Source organism: Xiphophorus maculatus, chromosome 22, assembly GCF_002775205.1.
Source record: "Xiphophorus maculatus strain JP 163 A chromosome 22, X_maculatus-5.0-male, whole genome shotgun sequence".
Taxonomy (NCBI): Eukaryota; Metazoa; Chordata; class Actinopteri; order Cyprinodontiformes; family Poeciliidae; genus Xiphophorus; species Xiphophorus maculatus.
The window spans coordinates 5,557,363-5,576,987 of record NC_036464.1 but is presented as its reverse complement, the minus strand read 5'-3'; the positions used below and the strand labels follow the sequence as shown (position 1 = coordinate 5,576,987).

Below are 19,625 nucleotides of genomic sequence, written 5' to 3'. Positions count from 1 at the left end.
TTCCGGAGACACTTTTAAAAATAAATAGATAAAAATATATCTATTTATCTAGACTTTTAACTCACTAAGATGATTCTAGTCCTTAACGACAAACGTTTTTGAGATCTGCAAGACTATTTAGACATCTTCAAATCTGCTTCAAATCAGATCTCTTCCTATGACAAAGTGTAAAAATAATCCTCACAATAGGTTATGATAATGTGAGAAAGCAACAAGTTTTATTTGCATTTTCAGATGATCTAACATTTCTTAAAAATTCCAAGTTATATTGTTTTTATTTGTGTAAGCCAGTAGTTAAAAACCAAAAAACATCAAAAACAGCACGTTTTATACATAAAGACAGAAAAAAACTTTAGATTTGCTTAAAATAATTGGAAAGTTTTCCTGTAAGTCTCCTTAGTTACTGCAGGCAGTATTGTGTTACTGATTACGAAAGTACTGGTGAACTTTCACCGGTGTACAAAAAAAAAAAAAAAGAACAGGACAGCTCCTCCCTCACTGTCTAACTCCCACTTCTGCATTTTGCACTGTTCATATCGCCACATTTAAACATTTATAAGAAAAGGAAGTCAAATAGTTTCCTGCTGCAAAATCCAAAGCTTAACATTTAGAAAAAAATGAGCAGCCAAGTTCCTCTGGTCAATGTGGAAAAGTGGATAGCGGAAAACCAAGATGCTTTTCTACCACCAGTGTGCAACAAGCTGATGTGAGTAACATGCTTTGCTGATTGTTTCTAGCCAGTAAAATCTGTTGCAGTGATTGATTTGTTTGGGACGTTAACACCAGACATGTTAGATGTTGTGTGTGAACATGCAGTAACCACATGACTCCTTTCAATTTCTGTTTTTCTCAGGCACTTTTCCCAGTTGCTCGTCATGTTTGTTGGGGGTCCAAACACCAGGAAGGATTACCATATAGAGGAAGGGGAGGAGGTAGGAAATAAAAAGTACATAAATACAACCTTAGCTGTTTTCACACAGCCTGATTCAGCGTCTCCTTTCCCCGTGTCATTACCTTATCTTCCATGAACCTTGCAGCTGAAATGCTGTGAGTGTGTATTTTGGCACAGTGTCCCTAATAATCTTTAACTGGGTCCTTCTTGTTGGTGGCATCCTTTGCTGTCTAGACTTGCAAACTTACTCATTCGTAATTCGTAACATTTTCCAAAAACAACTCAGAGAAGACTGGAAAATTTCGACAGTCCCTCTTGGTTGGTTGTATTCAGCACAGTGGTGCAGCTGGTATCAAATCCCGATCTGGGGCCTTTCTGCATAGAGTTTGCATGTTCTCTCTGTGTATGTGTGGATTCTCTCTGGGTACTCCAGCTTCCTCCAGTCTAAAAACATGACTGTTAGATTAATCCACCCCTCTAAATCGTCCTTAAGAATGTGAATGGTTGTCTTATGTCTCTGTGTTGTTGTCTAGCAATGCACTGTGACCTGACCAAGGTATTCCCTACTTTTCTCTCAATGACCCTGGAGGGATAAGTTTGCAGCAAAAAGGAAACTCAGTTATTTTAATAACCAATTATTCCATTGATTTTTCTCTTAATTTTAAGATCTTCTTTTGGTAAAATTGCATCTTTATTCTGATAATATTGTAACTATATTCTTGCAGTTAATGGATAATTGAAATAAAACCATTTTGCAAAAATATTTTCTTTCATTTGTATTTTTTTTTTATTTGGATGTGGTATGAAAAAAATCCATATTGCTCAAATCTATTGAAAATGTCCCATTAGATAGTAAATAATAAAAACTTTACATTCTTCTGACTCTCAAAGATAAATAAAATGTCACTAATTTATTACTCCGGCCTCATGATTGAGTACAATCATTCCAATAAATAAACAGAGGTTCACAGAGTTTAATCAATAAATACTTAGGATATTTTAAAGATTTCTATTGTATGCATGGATAAGCCGTCAGACCAAATATTTCTTTTGTATACTAACATTCATATCTTGGAGAGTTCAGATTGTCAGTTATGTAGAATAAGTGGCTAAAGCTAAAAGGTTTAGCAAGGGCATTCTGAGAGAAGGGGGAGGAAAGCAGTTCTTGCATGTGAAAGGTCAAATCTGATGTGTTCATGTTCAGTGCACAATCTCCAGATTGGGCAACTGCAGCCTTTAAAAACAACATTTAACCCATTTTTTGTCTTTTTCTGTTTGAAATAGTTGTTTTTCCAGCTGAAGGGAGACATGTGTCTGAAGGTGATTGAAAATGGCATCCACAAGGACGTACACATCAAAGAAGGAGAGGTAAGCGCTGACGTTTCACCAACATCTGAAACTGAAATCTGTCTTTTCTCTTTGTAGAGCATTAAAACACACTTGAATTATAATCTTTGCCTCATTGTGTGATTTTTTTCTTCACTTTTAGATGTTTCTGCTCCCAGCTCGAATCCCCCACTCTCCGCAGAGAAAGGCCAACACCGTTGGACTGGTGGTGGAGCGAAGGCGACTACTGACTGAAACTGACTGCCTGAGGTTCGCCTCTCTTCTTCCACTCACCTCTTCCCTCATTTCGACTCCTGCTTTTCTAATACAGTCTCAAAATTATTCACACTCAAATATATGTATGCACACTGAAAAAACAAACTCTTACCAAGTAATTTTGGTCTAATTTCTGATTTTAGCAAACTTGAAATAAGACTAACTCATAAGTAACTTTTTAGCAAGATATAGAATATTTAACTAATAACGAGACATTTTCCCATGTTATAAGTTAATTTATCTGCCAATAGAACATTTTTATGAGTATTAAGGAATTATCATCAATATTAAGATATAGAGGCTTAAAACAAGCCTCTATATCTTGCTAAAAAGTTACTTGTAAGTTTGTCTTATTTCAAAAGCAATAAGATATTTGCACTAGAAACTAAACAAAAATTACTCAGTAAGGTTTTGTGTTTTTGCAGTGCTTGTTCAACTTGACACATCCTGTCGTAGCTATAGTTTTTCAGTGTTGGTCGTTTTTAGGTGCGTCAGTGTCACCAGTACCTGTTGCTTCTTGTAGGTACTACGTGGACAACACCACTGACATCCTGTTCGAGAGATGGTTCTACTGCGAGAATCTGGGGACACAACTGGTTCCAATTATCAAAGAGTGAGACACATTTCCACTTTTATTTAATCAGGATTCATTGAAGCTTATGATGTTGGTTGATCTATCACTCACAGATTCATGGCATCAAACCAGGCCAAGACGGGAAAACCGGATCCAAGTGAGCTTTCTGCTTTCTACTCCCACATATCTAATATGAACACTGCTAAATTTCTAAAGAATAAACTGCTGTCATTTTTGTTTTCGGGTGAACAGATGAAGTTTTCAGAGAGCCTCCGTTCCAGATGAACACCATGAATGTGATGACACCATTTTCCTTCAAGGACTGGCTTAACAAACAGAGGCCATCTTTGGCTAACGGCAGGCCCATCAACATCTTTGGAGCTCAGTTTGAGACAGAGGTAGGAGGTGTCACTCTATAACGTAAACATTTGAGCTTTCTGTAAAGGCAGATTGGTTTATTAAAATGCATACATACACAAACAAGAATTGAGTTCACAAAGTTTGAATCTTTGTCAAATACAAGCTCAAATAAATCCAAATAACCTCACTCTTATTTGGTTAAATGTCTCTTAGCAAGCTGAACTCCACTTTCTTGGGTTTTGTAGCCTCAACAAGCTTCTGAGATATTTCTGGCCTAAAATACAACCACACTTTTGTAGGTAATTGGTAATATTTCATTAAAATTGGTTGGGTTCAGACCTGGTTTTTAATCACAGATTAGCGCACATTTTCAATATATTGAGGTTGGCGCATTGAAAAGGCTATTCCAGAATCATAATGTAAGCCTGTCTTTTCCTTTCTAATAACAGTTTGGATAAAACGGCTTGCAAAAGTATTCACACCCCTGGAACTTTCCCATAATTTGTCACATTACAACCACAAACATAAATATATTTCATTGGAGTTTAATGTGAAAGACCATCACAAGGTGGCTTACAATTGTGAAGTCGATACGTGATTTAAAAAAATTGTACAAATAAAAAACTAAAAAGTTAAAAAAGCATTCAGCTCCCTTCAAAAGTTGCCTGATTACTGCTAATAACTAAATTTGTTAAATTTTTTTTGAATCATATAGAATTTTATTTCTATTTCACAATTGTATATACCTTTGTTTTAGTCTTTCACATTAGACTCCAATGAAATATATTCATATTTATGTCAGTATTGGTATTAGTTCAATGAATAAAAAATTATATTTTTACGGTGGCAACGAGAAACTACTAACGGTAATAAATTAAAACCACTAATTAGGACTCGGTTGTATATATTGTTTTTATCTCTAAGCCTAAATAGGGTGAATATAAACTAAGTCTATTCTCTCTGTCTCGTATCAAATTTATAAAGCCTGCAAATTGAAAGCTGCCTTTTACATTGTAAAGCTTGACTTTCAGAAATTGAAAGCAAGTGTCTAATTACAGACAAATTATAGTTTTTGTGCTTCCTCTGCATGTTTGAGGGAGTGCTAGAAGCGGCATGTTTCTGCAGGTCAGAATATTGGATTCACCAAAACAAATGTTATTCATTTAAGATTAAAGTCTCATGTTTTTGTTTTATGTTTGGTTGGTTATATAACAACAAATCCTATCTCAATGATAACAAAGTATTAGACTTCCTGGTAATCAAACTAAGATGTCTGGACTAGTGCATCTGTACAAACAGAATAATAACAATAATGAATAAAAGAAGATTCTCTATTTCTTTGTCTTTGACAGGTAATGGTGTTTGGACCTGGACTTACAGAGACCTCAGTCCAGCAAACTGATTTGTGGATTTGGCAAATGGCACGTACACACTTCCTGTCCCAACTCCTCTAATAACCACCATAAGCTCCTAACAGCTAATCCTACCAACACATCTTCTATCTGTCTCTCCCAGGAGGGATCTTCAACAGTGACCATGGCGGAGCAGCCGTTTAGTTTGACTTCAGGAGCTAGTTTGCTCATCCCCGAACAGAGCAAGTGAGTCAATTTCAATAAATAATATTAAAAATACAAATTATCTGGTGCTTTCCAGGTCTCAGAATTACATAGATACAACTTTAAATGGATATTGATGCTGATTTTGACAGAATGTGTTAGCTAATTGGGTGGAAATTAGGACAAAACACAAAAACTGATTTTAAGTTAGATTTTCAAGTCAGGCAGCTTGTATAAAACTTATCCATCACCGACTTTCCATCAGTCCAATCAAGTATGTGGCGACAGTGGCAAGGAATGCCTACTTTTTAACAGGAATAAACCTCCAGAAGTACCAGGTAGTCTGAGCAGCCGTCTGCTGATGGTTGATGTATGATGTATCTGGGATTTAGACACAATAATCTTTGGTCGAAAAATGAGAAACTGTACTTTGAACTCTCTGGATATTGTAGAAATATTACTAAGTTATATGTACATAATCACAGATTAAACTGTATTATATTAGCAGTTTAATCTGTGATTATGTACTATATTATATGGTGGCCAACAGGTACAAAAGCACTGCAAATGGCAAAATACTCTGCAAACATGAATGATGCAAACGGCAAACCACACAAACACACACAAAAAAAAACTACAAAAAATGTGCTGGAATCACAGAAAACAGAAGCAAAAACCTACAATAAACAAAACAAATGCTGCAACCACAGGAGATGGAAGCAAATGAGAAAATGTCATAAATAGCAAAAACAACAAGCACAAAATGCTGAAAACTCACTCCACAAAATAGAAGTCCTCCAGACCACTAGGGGGAGTCTGGAGTAAGTAATATTACCAACATAAATAAATTCTGTATTATTGTAAAAGATTGTGTGTTTGAGAAAGTCATAAAGCATAACAGACTTTTTCTTTCTTCCTCCAACTTTCTTCTATAAATCCTATGAAATTATGACATCCAATCTCTCCTGGGGGCCTGAAACCATACAGCTCCCCCTAGTGGTCTGGAGCACTTCTGTTTTTGCAGCGCAAGTTTCCAGCTTTTTATACTTGCTCTCATTTGTGCGTTTTGCTTCTTTTTCCTGCTGTTATAACATTTTCCATTTGTATTTGTTTTGTTGATTGTAGGTTTTTGCTTCTATTTTCTGTGTGTTTGCACCTCTAACTATGGATTTAACATAGATAAACTGGAATGAATTGAAGCAGTGCTGTTCACCTGATCCCTACAAGAGCCTCTGCAAGATATTTTTAACTCATCAAATAGATGGAAAAACACAGTTTTAGACGAGAATGTTGGAAATATCAAAGAACTTTTAAATTTGACTGTAGTACTACTACAAATTAAAACAAATATATCCTCAAATTTACATCCTTGGACTGCAAAACATCCCCAAGTCATCACCCCTCCAGCACTACGCTTGGCAGTTGGCAAAAATTGTTGGTGCTAATTTGCCGTTTTCCAAAGATAATGACTTTCATTACATTAAACCATTATGAAAAATTTGAAAAAAATTATTTTCCATTGTTGAGTTTGAGATTTTATGTAAGCTAGGGTGACGATTTTCCAGAAGGAACAAATTGGAGCACCTCTAATTTTTCAGATACATTGACATTTAGTTTGCGACCTAAGACCTGTTGAAGTACAACATTTATTTTTACAATAAATAATAAACACCAAATTGAGTTAGATTAGCAGTTCCCATTGGTGCCAACCCTTTAAAAGGAAGACAATCAAGAACAAGCACAATTTGTTTGTGCTTGAGAATTAAAATTATTTCTTACCACACTGACGAGCCACAAATTCATTGGAACTGTCAGACACTGATGAGTAGGAACATGTGCTAATATGAGCTTTTGTGATGTTTCCTTGGCTTTATGTTGCACACACCTGAATGCCCCAGGCATATCTGATAAATAAGTAATAAGAGCATGTGCCATTTTATGTTGTCTTCTTGGAAAATTAGCATGATTCTGGTAGAAATTCTGGTACAAACATATAATTCACGTTTCCTTTGTAGGTACATGTGGCAGAGGAATGAAGGGACTGTGGCCTTGGTTGTCGTGCAAAATCCAGAGAGGAAGAGAACCTAATTGTCAACTACACACCTTCAAAATTCACTTAAATAGAAGTATTAAAGGTGTTCACTTTTTTATTAAAACATGTATTTTTAATGACATTGACATGAAACTTACACCAGAGGTCAGTAGCAAACCAAGTAATCCACACACAAAAATGAGACCAAAACAAATCATTCCACAATTTCTACTCTAATGATACAGGGAGAAAGCAGTAACATACTTACTGAATTTTATCAGCCTTAGTAGAAAAGCCTCCAGCTTTTTTCTTTCCCTGCAACCAAAAAAGAGTTTTCATGTGGGTTTCATCTTAGGCTCTTTGATGAAAAACACGCAGCTACATACCTCCCGTCATACTTCCTTTAATTATCTGACGTTTCCTAGCACTTTATGCTCAAAAACAACCTCACATCTTCTTGTTCTTTGGTGTTTTTGGAGTGATATTCACTCCAGATCCTCCTGCAAACCTGTCTTCTCTTTAATATTTCATTGGCCTCCCTAAATACTCAGTAGAAAACTTTAAAAGATATTTATCATGGGTTTTCTTTAATAGTGGAGTTTTGCTCAGTAAGTTATGCAATTACAGTTGAGTGGATATTTCTTTGAAATTAAGTTTCAGAGAAATACGTTTTGAAATAATGAGGTTGTGAAGTTCTTAAGAGCTTCTTGCTTTGACCCATCATGTTTGTTGAGTAATGAGAAAATCTTTCATAGACGATCACTGCAGAGTAAATTATTAAATTAATATTAGTCAGACCTGATAAAAAGTGATTTTTGAGCTTTTTTCTTGACTTTCTATGTACTCCAACACATTTTCTATGTATTATTTTACTTAATTATTCTTAAATGAATGCATGGACTTGGGTTGTTAATGACTTCTGGGGTGAATTTTGTACAAACATCCTTATAGAAATATGTTTACTAAGAAAAACAATAACTTCTTCAATGCGCTTTGAATAATGGTAATAAATAATGCCAATTTATTTTAGTTTTATTATTTAGTGAAGTTAAGGATAATGAAAGCACTTGATTCTGAAACTGCTGTCAGTTTTTAAGCTAACAGGAATAAAATGACATCAGATAATTTTCCCACCTGTTCTTGTTTTCTTGGTACCTACTGAAAGTGTGTTGAAAACTATCTTCATCATCAAACCTCAGGGAGAGGTGACAAACTTGCGTGACAGAAAAATGAATGGGAAAGATCCAAAAACCCAAGTTTTGAAGTGCACCAGGAACAAAACCCTGGTGTGAGATAGTTGCCAGGTTCTCATTTTCCAAAAATTGTGCAAACTATCCCAATTTTTTAAATAAAATATTGAAAATTAATAAGCATGCAAATGCAACCATTTTCCTCCAAGCGGCGTGCTGAGACACATTCCCACCCTGGACAAAATCCAAACAGTTTTTTACTCCAGTAGGACCAGATAAGGCAGATAGAAGCAGGAAAAATACAGAAATTTTTAATTATGTTGTTTCTTCAAAAAAAAAAGAAGAAAAAAGACAACAAATGTTGTGTAGGTTTACTTTAGTTTAGAAATTAAATAAAACAAAATAAAACAGCAACATGGAAGACAACATGGTAGAATACATGTAATTTTAGGCTAAATACATAATTAACTCTATTATACTTAAGTTCACAACCAGGAACTGAGATTGCTTGAAGTTTACTAAAAGTTGGGTGATTTTGGAAGGACATAGTTTAAGATTATCATGAAATAAGTCGTTTTTCAATGTTATTTTTAGCGTATTGTTAATTGGAGATTAAAATTCTGAACCTTTTTAATTATTAAACATTAAAAATACAATAGCATTGTATTGTTTCTGCAAAAAAATTACATGAAATGTTATGTGGGTAAATCTGGAAGGACATTGTTTAAGATAATCATGAAATTTGTCATTTTTTCAATGTTATTCTTACCTAGCACTTGATTGGAGATAAAAAAAATATATATTAAAATTTTTAATTATGACAGTGTTAAAAATACACCAGCATTGTGTTCCAGCTAAAAATGACATTAAATGTCACTTGGGTGATTTTGTAAGGACATAACTTAAGGTAACCATGAAATCAGCCGTTTTTCAATCTTATCCTTAGCGTATTCTTAATTACATGCTGCTCTGCTATAAGTCCAGCAACAGCCCAGGCAGGGGCATAATCCAGAGTCACTAGTCCTCGAAGATTGTAGCGATGGCCTGAGTAATCCCACGGACAGGCCCCCATCAGGCTCAGCCCCACGCCCCAGCTGAACTCCCACATGTAAATGAATAAAGTGTAAACTGCCAGCCTCACAGGGAGGGAGCGGCTCTGGGCCAGCAGCCGGGCACTCAGGGCCTCCATGCAGAAGATGGCGGAGCCGTACATGGGCAGCGCCCAGATGCTGCTGTGTCCCGGCAGCCTCTGGTCTCGGGTGCTGCACCAGTCGTACACGGCGGTGAAGGCCACCTCGCAGAGGCAGCCGTGCAGAGCGTAAACGTAGAGACGAAACAAGGCTGAGAGAGGATGAAGGGGGCCGAGGTTGTCAGGCTCTGCTGGGGATTCATCTCCAACAACAGTCCCTGCAACACACACACACACACACACATAAACTGAAACTAGTTCGTCTTGAAAGTCTATTTGGAAAGTTTTTTGTGATTTAATTTAGGACAACTGTGAACTTTCAGTCACTTTTTAAATAGTAAATTGGAAAATGGATTGAACTCAAAACAGAAGAGAATATACTTTATTGATCCCTAAGGGTTCAATGCAATTCAATTCAATTTATTGTTTGTCACTGTACACATTTACAATTAGATTAAAAGTCAGATCCAACAGTACAAACAATGTAGGAAATATATACAATATAAACATAAATATGGTGATATTTACAATATTAATCAGTTAGATTTATATATATATATATATATATATATATATATATATATATATATATATATATATATATATATTTAAAATTTCCTTCTCACCCTCCACGGGTGGTCTCTCTCATCCTCTGAGCTCGGGTCCTCTACCAGAGGCCTGGGAGCTTGAGGGTTCTGCGCAGTATCTTGGCTGTGCCTAGAACTGCACATTTCTGGGCTGAGATGTCTGATGTTGTGGTTTTTCACATCCCCATCAAGTTTGCAATGAAGGCTCTTAGAGTCCTGTTGATGTACACCTCTAAGCATTCAATGATCCAAGTGTGTGGCATTGAGTCATAGGCTTTCTTGTAATCAATCCAAGCCGTGCACAGGTTGGTGTGTCGGGTTTTGCAGTCTCGGGCGACTGTGTGGTCTACAAAGAGTTGGTGTTTGGCTCCTCTGCTATTTATGCCAATGCCCTTCTGTGGCGTGCTCATGTATTTATCCATGTGCCCGCTTATCTTAGCCTCTATGATGCCTGACATGAGCTTCCATGTTGTAGAAAGACAGATTATTGGCTGATAGTTGGATGGGACTGAACCCTTTGAGGGATCCTTCTGGAACTGGATTGTGCGCCTTTCAGTTAACCATTCAGGGTAAGTCCCATTTTGTAGCATCTGGTTTATTTGAGCTGCCTGTCGCTCATGGAGGGCTGCGAGTTTCTTTAGCCAGTAGGCATGGATCATGGTGCTGTCCAGGTTTTTATACCACAGACTCTTTCTTGGACATCTGCCATTGTGATAATTACCGGGGCTTGCTCAGGAAGGTTGCTGTGGTCATCTCGTAGAAAGATTAGCCACTGTGCATTGCTGTTGTGGGACGCCTCCCTTTCCAGTATTGTTCAGTGTCCAACCTTGGTGGGGCTACTCTGTTGTTATTAATCTGCCATTGAGAGTACACCTTAGCTGGTTGAGTGGAGAAGAGCCGTTTATCCACCTGGCTTCATACATTTATATATACATACACCCATTCACATATTGTATATACATATACAGTAATTTATAAGTACCGATACGCAAAACAGTGACCAGCAGCAGTTTATTTGGATTTAAAGTGACAAAACGTCCTAAAAGAGCTCATAGGCAGAACAGACCAGACTAAAATCTCATTATCTAAGGATGATTTTGTGCAAAAAATTTAATGAACATTTAGACCTATCCTAACCTGTTCAAGAAAGCGTAATAGGTCACATCTGACCTTAAAACATTATTTTATAAATAATGATATCACTGTAGAAATATCTAATTGTTTGGAAATTGTATTCTAACTCAACCAAGGCTGATAGGCAGGAACAGTTCCTTCTTCAAAAAGCTGATGTCTTTCCGCTCCAATAGAAAACTCCTGCAGTTATAAAATTTATCAAATTGATGATAATAAGTTAATCAACTGAAAGTGATTAGAAGTAAACGGTGGCTACCTGCTCTCTTAAATCAAAATAGAGCAATAGTCATTCCAATGTGGCTTAATGTGTGTTAAGAAGCAGTAAGGCTTTCTGTAATGTTTGAATTCTAGCATGTGTGTATATCATGGGTGCCCAAAGTCGGTCCTCAAGGGCTGGCATCCTGCATGTTTAAGTTCTCTCCCTGGTTTAACGCACCTGGATTAAATGATGGGTTGTTAGAAGGCCTAAGAAGAACATTGACATGGTGAAAAGGTTGTTGGTACTACCAGGGAGCGAACTAAAACATGCAGGATGCCGGCCCTCGAGGACCGACTTTGGGCACCCCTGGTGTATATGATCCTTTGTGAAATACTTGCTACCTTTTGGATGTGTCCTTGTAGTGGCCATCTTGGAACCCTGCTAAAAACCCCAGCTCTTTTATGGAGGGAGCAGTGATGGCTGGAGTTTGATTGGCTGGGGGTAAATTGAGAAGGCGGGGATAACCAGATTTAGGAATGAAGTTAATTGCTAAGAAATTACTCAAATGATATAAATATATCTGCTACAAGTTGAGAAGTGGAGCCAGTCAGTGGATGTAAGTCAAGAACACAGAATTGTTTATTATTTATTTGTAAATATCACAAGTTATGAAATACTTAAAATGCATTCCTATTAGGCAATAGGTAAAAGTTATTAAAAATAAAGCTGCACCTAGACAGGATTGATGGGTTTTGCAGTCGCCTGAAGGGATTAAATCAGTTGACTGTGTTCTGCCAAGGAAAACATTTGTGAATGGTATTTAGATCACCAGTCTGGGTGTTAGTTTGTAAAAGCTACGTTTGATGAAACCAACATGCATGCAGTTTGGCAAATAACTATTTCACCAATAAAAATGTTAATTTTTGTGTTTTTTATGAAACAAAGCTCCTTGAAATGCCTTGTTGCTGAAATGTGCCACACAAAAAAACCCTGATTTGATTTAAAGGTTAATGTTGAAACTGAACTGATGTATCTGTACAGTTTCTCACAGCTGCAGGAAATACCCGGCCTCTGCTACTGTAGATGTACGGCAACGATCTACAGGACGCTGTAATTGCTCAAAATCCTTATCACAACATCAGTGATAAGGATCAGTGATAAGCTGAGTCACAGAGGAATGTTTCATTACTGAGAAAGATCAAAACATTTTACAATGTAAAACAGCAAATGGATTAATTCTTGGGTTCATTCATTAGAGTTTGGCAAAAGAGTTATTGAAAAGTTTGTCTAGATGAAAGACTGATGTGCATCTTCTCTGTTGATTTACTCTTTATTTGTAATTTCATGTAAAAAAGATTTAATTCTTGAATTACATTGATATAAAATGGCATTTTAATTTTATCTGGTTAAAGTCAGGTTGAATACATCGCCGATGTATTCAACCTGACAATTGACTTCTTAATTAAAGGGAAATCCCTCTATGTAGCATAAAAAAAAATATAATAGTGTAAGGAGTAAATTGTAGATCACATTAGTCAACATTAGCTGAAGCGTAAGAGGATTTTATCTGAAAGACTTTTACTTTAGCCTGAAGCTGTGCCCTCCTCCAGTTTCCACTGACTGAACTTATGAGAAGTGACAAAGCTTTTCAGACTCAATGTGAAGATTTTCAGGTAAAACAATCAGGTGAACATGCACTCTGAATGAGCGAGTAGCATGAAGCAAACACACATTCAGCTTTTCTATGACGTCTGAACCGGGATGACGGATGGGTGCTGGTAAAAGCTGCAGTTTCACTCCCAACCCTCAATATGACTAGTCTGCTGAGTCATATTTTAATATAAGGTTATGGTAAAAAGAAAACTACCGCTACTTTTTCAGCTAGTGGAACAACCTAAACTTTCTTATTTTACAGATTGACGTAATTTATTGGAACTAAGTCAACCAATGGTGACCAAACATCTGGGCATAAAGACCACAAAATTGTTAATATTTTTATTCTTAATGATAATAACAAAAACTAATATATATTTTATTTTTACCTATTAAATAAGCAACAAACTAAACACGCAATATTTTAGTAAAATAAGCAAAGGAGTCAGATTTTTGTAGACAAGTGTTGCGTGAATCAGGCTTACCTGATTTAAAAAGAAAAACAGCAAGTCTTATTTTAAAATTGTGAATTTTTCTGTATCTTTTTTAGCAACAGGAACAAGATTTTAATCACATGTTTTTATTTTACCAAGTTAATTAAATAGGCGTTCTCAAATGTGCGTTTTAGTAAAAGCAACTGGAGGCTTTTGGTCCCTATTACTAATAAAATAAATTAAAAGCAAAAACCTTCATAGATACTTTGTGCTGCACCTTAAATTTTCCATTTTAATACATTTGAAGAGTATTTATTTTTTATCAAATCTCACCACAATGTTGTTTTTAAATTTGTATCTTCACCAATTGCCTAAACTGAACAACCAAATTTAGGCTTTTTGAACTGCGATCAATCATCCTGAGAGCCAAAAATGGCCCCTGGACCGCACTTTGAACACCCCTGGAGGACATTTTGCTGTTTCCTTTGGATCCAAGAGGCAAAGCAGTATTCATGTGCTGATAATAAACCAATTGAGAAGAAAGTATGGGCATCTTTCTTGGTTAGCACTATAGCTATTGACACTGGTGAAAACTTCAGTCTTGGTGGCTCCTTTGCTGTTTTTAAACAATTTTTAAGCATTTTGTTTCTTAATCTAGACTTTAACACATCCAAATATCTTGAACAGATGTCTATAAATTCCTATAAATTACTTTTCTGGTTTTTATGTAGTTGAAACCAGAAGTTTACATACACAACAAAAAGAAAAGAGCATTTTTTCACACTATCTGACGTGATATCAGAATAAACATTTCTCATTTTATGCCAATTAAAACAAGAAATTCCAACATTTTCCCATTTGCTAAATGCCAGAATAATGAGAGATCATCTTTTAAGGCTCTCTTAAAGTTAATAAACACTAAGATTATTATGTCGTTAAGCAATTTGGGACGTTTATTGAAAACATCTGAGTTAATCAGAGACACGCCTGAAACACAATGCTTCCTTGTGCAACATCATTGGAAACAAATCAGCCAAAATATCAGGAAGAGAATTGTGGACTTGCATAAGTCTGGTTCGAATTGGGCGCAATTTCCAGGTGCCGCTAATCAAAACAAATAATTATGCGCAAGTACAAACAAGATGGGAACGTTCAACCATCATCATTCCACACAGGCAGGAAACGGGTTCTGGTTCAAAATGTTAATATCAACCCAGGAACAAAAGCAAAAACGTGGTAATTGTGTTATCATCTACAGTGAAACAAATATCAGCATGAGCTGAAAGGCCAATCTGTTACATCAAAAGAAACATAAAAACAACAGTTTAATGTTTGCAAATGCACACAGGGACGAAGAAATTAATTAATAATAAAAATTTATAGAACACCATTCTGACTGTTTAACATGGAGATGGCAGCATTATGCTCTGAGGTTGTTTTGGGGCAATAGATAGAATCATGAGGACAGAACATTATGAGGAAACACTGAAGCAACATCTAAAGACGCTTAAAGGAAGTAAAAACTTGGACACAAAAGGGTTTTACATTGGCTGTAAAAAACATGTTCTTGCCTGTTTTTTGGCAAGACAGGCCCACAGAACGATGCAGCCACCACTTTACCTGACTGTTACTGTAATTTTTCTTTTTTTTTTAGCTTGAAAGCCATTTCATTTCCTAATCCAAACATTCAGCTTATAATTGCGAACAAATAGCTCATTATTTGTCTCCAATTAGCAAATTTCCATCAAGGTGGCCTATTATGCTTTCTTGATCAAGTTAGAATAGGTTTATGGCCTATACAAAACGGGTTCATTACATTTTCATTTTCACAAAATTATTCTTAGATGATGAGATTTCAGTCTGCTCAGTTCTGCCTATGAGCTGTTTTAGGACCTTTTGTCACTTTAAATCAAAATAAGCTGCTGCCAGCCACGCCCCCAAACTCAACATTTACACTCGCAAATGAAAATGGCTGCAAACAGATGCCCAATTATACAACTGTACATCTTTGAAAAGCAGAAGTGGAGCCTCCTGCACAACCAACAAGAATACAGCAAGTAGTTTCAGAACAGTAAGTCTACAAAAAAAAACCCATTTGATTTTCCAGCAGCCATTGTACAGTGAATACAGCGGTAAAACCAGCTGACCAAATGTGATGGAGCTCAGCTTGTGTTGCTAGGTGACATGCCAAAAAAGCTGCCTTAATGGGTAAGGCCAATTCCTTCTTAAGAAAAGTTGACAAGTTGGTCAAAAGGACTAAATAATTATTCACGATTACAAGATAGATATTTGGAGGAGAAGTCATGGTCATTCTGTCAAGCCAAAGAATAATCCCAACTGCCACGCAAAGTGGGGGCTGCATCTTTCCATGGGTCTGACTTGCTGTCAGTGGATGGGGTAATGAATAAAAACCTCAAATGTCTTCAATTTGAGCTGAAATTAACAGCTAAATGGTTGAAACTTCAAGACAGTTGCGTTTTTTAGCTAGACAATGATCCCAAACAAATATCCAAACTGATTCTGGAGTAAATAAAGGAGTAAAACATGAAGCCCAGACAACAAAACTGTTGAAAACGTTTATGTTAAGGTTAAAAATTGTGTCTGTGCCATCAAGCTAATTGAATTTCACCAATTATACCCAGAAAAGATGCTAAACATCCAACAGGATTTATGCTAGTCGCTTGGCAATGCTTACAAATTGGTGCAACTTGTTTAAAGATTTAACTAAATGTATGTACGCCATTTTTTGTTTGTTGTTAATAAAGTAGTTTGTCATCTACTCACTTCATCCTGGAAAAATAATGACTCATTTTGAGGGTATGTGGTGACTAATATTACTACCTTACTTAAACCTTTCTCTGTTATCGTGAGAAAAATTAAGGTGTGTAACAAATTGCACTCTGAAACATGATAAGGTTTTGATAATATCGTTTTTGCTGCACTTTGTTCCATGCATAATGCTCCTCCTTCGTTTTCCGCTTACAGGAAATACACCTCTAATGTGGATTAACAAGCTAATAGTCTTGCTTAGCAAATTAAAGACACGGCTGATCTTCAACAAGCTTTCACTCTGTGCGAACAAACTCTTTAAATTATCAACACGACGGCACGTACAAGTGTGTATTATTTCTGATAAATTAAAACATTAGTAATAAAATCGCATTATTGAGATCAATTCAAGTGAAAATAAGGTGAGGAATTTTATTTGAGGCTTGAATTTTCAGTTTTTGAAGCTAATTAAATGCAATTAAAAGTAATAACTCTCACCTCGACCACTTCTCCCTCCCACTGCTACTTTTCTGCCCTTCATCCCTGGCCGGTGTATAGATCTGTGCGCCTTTATAATCCCTCTGCTTCCCCTTGTGTGTGCACGTGCGTGTGAGCGTGGATTCTAGGCTAAACATTAAGCCGCTCCATGTTATCAGACACTGATGTCTCTGTGGCCGGGTCCAGTTGTGAAGAGAGGAGGAGAAACCCGGACCAACCTGAGGAGAAAAATGCTGCGTGGAGGGCACATTAACGTCAATATTGATCCCATGACGGCTGAATGAATGCTCGCTTTTAGCTATAGAGGAAGAGTGCAAACACGTTTATTGATGGGTTTCTCAAAGGCAAACTTGGCAGTGTCTGTATCACAAAAAGTTCTGTTTAATTCAGCGTCTCTAGAGGGGTCATCAGTGAGCTGCAGCGGAGGGGAGTGTCAGAGAAACTGGCGTAATAAATAGATCAGTTTGAATTTGAACTAGCTGATGTTTTAGATGTTGAATAAAGTGCCATTTTTCTTTAGTTTGTCTGGTCATCTTGACATTAAATTCACTTATCTGAAGCAATAGAAAACATGCTTACCGATGTGTGTCACTCAGAGAACATGCAGTCATAATGCAAGGTCGGAGTTTCTGTAAACATAACATAAAAAAAACGTTCCTTATTTTACTGAATGTGTTCTGATTAAACTTGTTGATTTCTTATATTCTAACACATCCTCACTCCCATCTTGTCATATATTGATGCTTGAGCAGGTTCCCTCAGCGACGCATCGGGTATCCCTTTCGCGTCAATAATTCACAAGAGTTTTCTTATTGAATGCTGTAAAGTGTCCGAAAACTGATGATTATGGGTTATAGGTTATGTAGTGATCTATGATGAGTCTATTCTATTTTTGTAACACTTCTGTGACTCTATCATGGCTAATTAAATGTGTTAAGTACAGATACAGTTGCACCTTATTGGCTCCAAGAGGCTAATGTAGCTAGCATCCCGCGTTTCTTCCAGCAAAAAAATGTCTAAATGTTGTTAAGAAGGAAAGTTATTAGGTTAGCTTAAACTTTTGGAAAAAGCATGGCTCTCCTTCCTCCTGTTAGCCGGGTCGCGAGCGGATCTCGTCACAGCTGGCAAGGAAACGGCAGGCACAATGACGTCACAGATCACATAGTTTAATTCATACAAAGCACCGCATGAATCCGTTAACAGAGCTGCAGAGGTACAGAGATATACATTTTATACAGACAACATGAAACAGACAACACGAAACACATAAGACAGACAAAGGCGCCCACGTGGAGGAAAAGATGAAAAAAACTCTCTCCACTCTCCGGTGCTGACCTGAAATTTTAACCAAAGAGGCGTTTCCCTATTTAATATATGCAAAGAAGGCGTTCTGCTCTTCGACCAATTAGAACTCCCTCAGGCCCCCAAAGAAAGTTGGGACTTCCTGATTTATAGCAAAGGTGTCTGTTTTTTTATCTAAGCAAAGGGCGGACCACTTCGTGCCCATCTCCATCCGACCCGGGCCGAGAGGCGCCAAGAAGTCTCTGACCCCTTTCGGACTGTAAATTTTATTGCTCTGTGTGTCAGCGGGGGAGGAAAAGGGCCCTGCTTTGTTTGAATGTCTGCTATTGTGAGCTCCCCCATGCTCCACAGAAAACTGTTCCAAATAAAGTGTTGGCTATCCCTTTACACATGTCGTAAGATTAAGTGTATTTTTAGCATTAAATAATCATTTTCCTTAGCAATGTCTTCAACCATTTGAAGTAGTGCTACTACCATTAAGTCCTAAAACTGCCGTCAGCAACCTTATAACGTAACACTTGGGAGTTATTTATTTTCTTGTTTTATAGTACAAAAGCATTTTGACAGATTCAGGTTTGTACTCACCGGAGTGGAAGTGTCGCATGCGATGACGTCAGCTTCTTCTTCTTCTTGGATTTTTGGGCGGGTGGGATCCGTCCTAATTTTTATTTTAATCAAAAATATTGAAAACGTTTACAGATCCTTTTGAAAAATGTATATTCTGCCATATTGTATAATCTAATAAAATTAAATCATTCACATATTAATAAAATATTTTTAATTGATTAAACATGATCATTTTATTATTCAGGTGTATTTATAATTAAATAAATTGTTTGACTAATTATAAAATTAAGTAATTAATTTAATGATTAATTATTAAACAATAATTAAATAATTGCTAGTTACTTAACTAATATATTTAATATTGACAACATTTTAAATATATTAATTAAATTATTTTAACAAAAATTAAATCATTCTTATTTATTTAGTTAATAAATAATTAATAATAATTTTACTATTTATTTAAAATTAAATAGCTACATTTAATTTAGCTATTTAATTTTAAATAGCTAAATTTAATTTAATTAAATTATTGTTATTGAGAGAATGAAACGATGCATTTTTCTCTCATATCTGTCTGATGGCATTAAATTAAAATTATTGTACTATAAATTGTACAAAATACATTAAATGGTTGAAAACTAATTTAAAGCGCAAAAACTCAAGATTTTAAAAAAAATTAAGCTTAAAGATAGAAGTTGTGTGCAAATAAGTAAGTACACCCACCCATGATCCAACAGGGAAAGAGAAAAGACTAAATGTTAGTTGCAATATTTGGTTAATGTAAATATGCAAGCAGTTTTTCTTTATATGTCTCTGTGTGAAGACCTGGAGAGTCACAGCAAACCCTATTAAGATAGTTTTAGATTTTTTTGTTATAGTTTAGTTTTATTTTGCTGTGATGTTTTATTTGTCTAATTCAGTTAGTTTTAGTTAGTTTTTAGAGTGTGCTTGCTGGTTTTTATTAGTTAAATATTGTTTATTTGTATTTTATTATTTATAATAGTAGCTTTAGTTTTTTCATGCATTGGTTAATTTTTACATGTAGAATTCAAAAAAGGTTATGTAGTGATTAAATATATATTTA

The 19,625-nt window shown here is 36.0% G+C and overlaps 2 protein-coding genes across 2 annotated transcripts; one reads left to right on the top strand and one right to left on the bottom strand.

Moving 5' to 3' along the window:
• Positions 1-293: 293 nt before the first annotated feature.
• haao (3-hydroxyanthranilate 3,4-dioxygenase) lies at positions 294-8,149 on the top strand. Its single transcript, XM_005795158.3, has 10 exons — positions 294-706; positions 854-932; positions 2,177-2,260; positions 2,382-2,488; positions 3,018-3,107; positions 3,182-3,225; positions 3,321-3,466; positions 4,781-4,849; positions 4,944-5,026; positions 7,000-8,149. The coding sequence occupies exons 1-10, from the start codon at positions 618-620 to the stop codon at positions 7,070-7,072; spliced, it is 864 nt and encodes a 287-aa protein (XP_005795215.1). The 5' UTR covers positions 294-617; the 3' UTR covers positions 7,073-8,149.
• Positions 8,150-8,570: 421 nt separating this feature from the next.
• Positions 8,571-16,749, bottom strand: LOC106699660 (transmembrane protein 229b-like). Its single transcript, XM_014469180.2, has 2 exons — positions 16,670-16,749; positions 8,571-9,613 (listed from the first exon to the last, which is right to left on the bottom strand). The coding sequence occupies exons 1-2, from the start codon at positions 16,710-16,712 to the stop codon at positions 9,126-9,128; spliced, it is 531 nt and encodes a 176-aa protein (XP_014324666.1). The 5' UTR covers positions 16,713-16,749; the 3' UTR covers positions 8,571-9,125.
• Between the last annotated feature and the right edge of the window lie 2,876 nt (positions 16,750-19,625).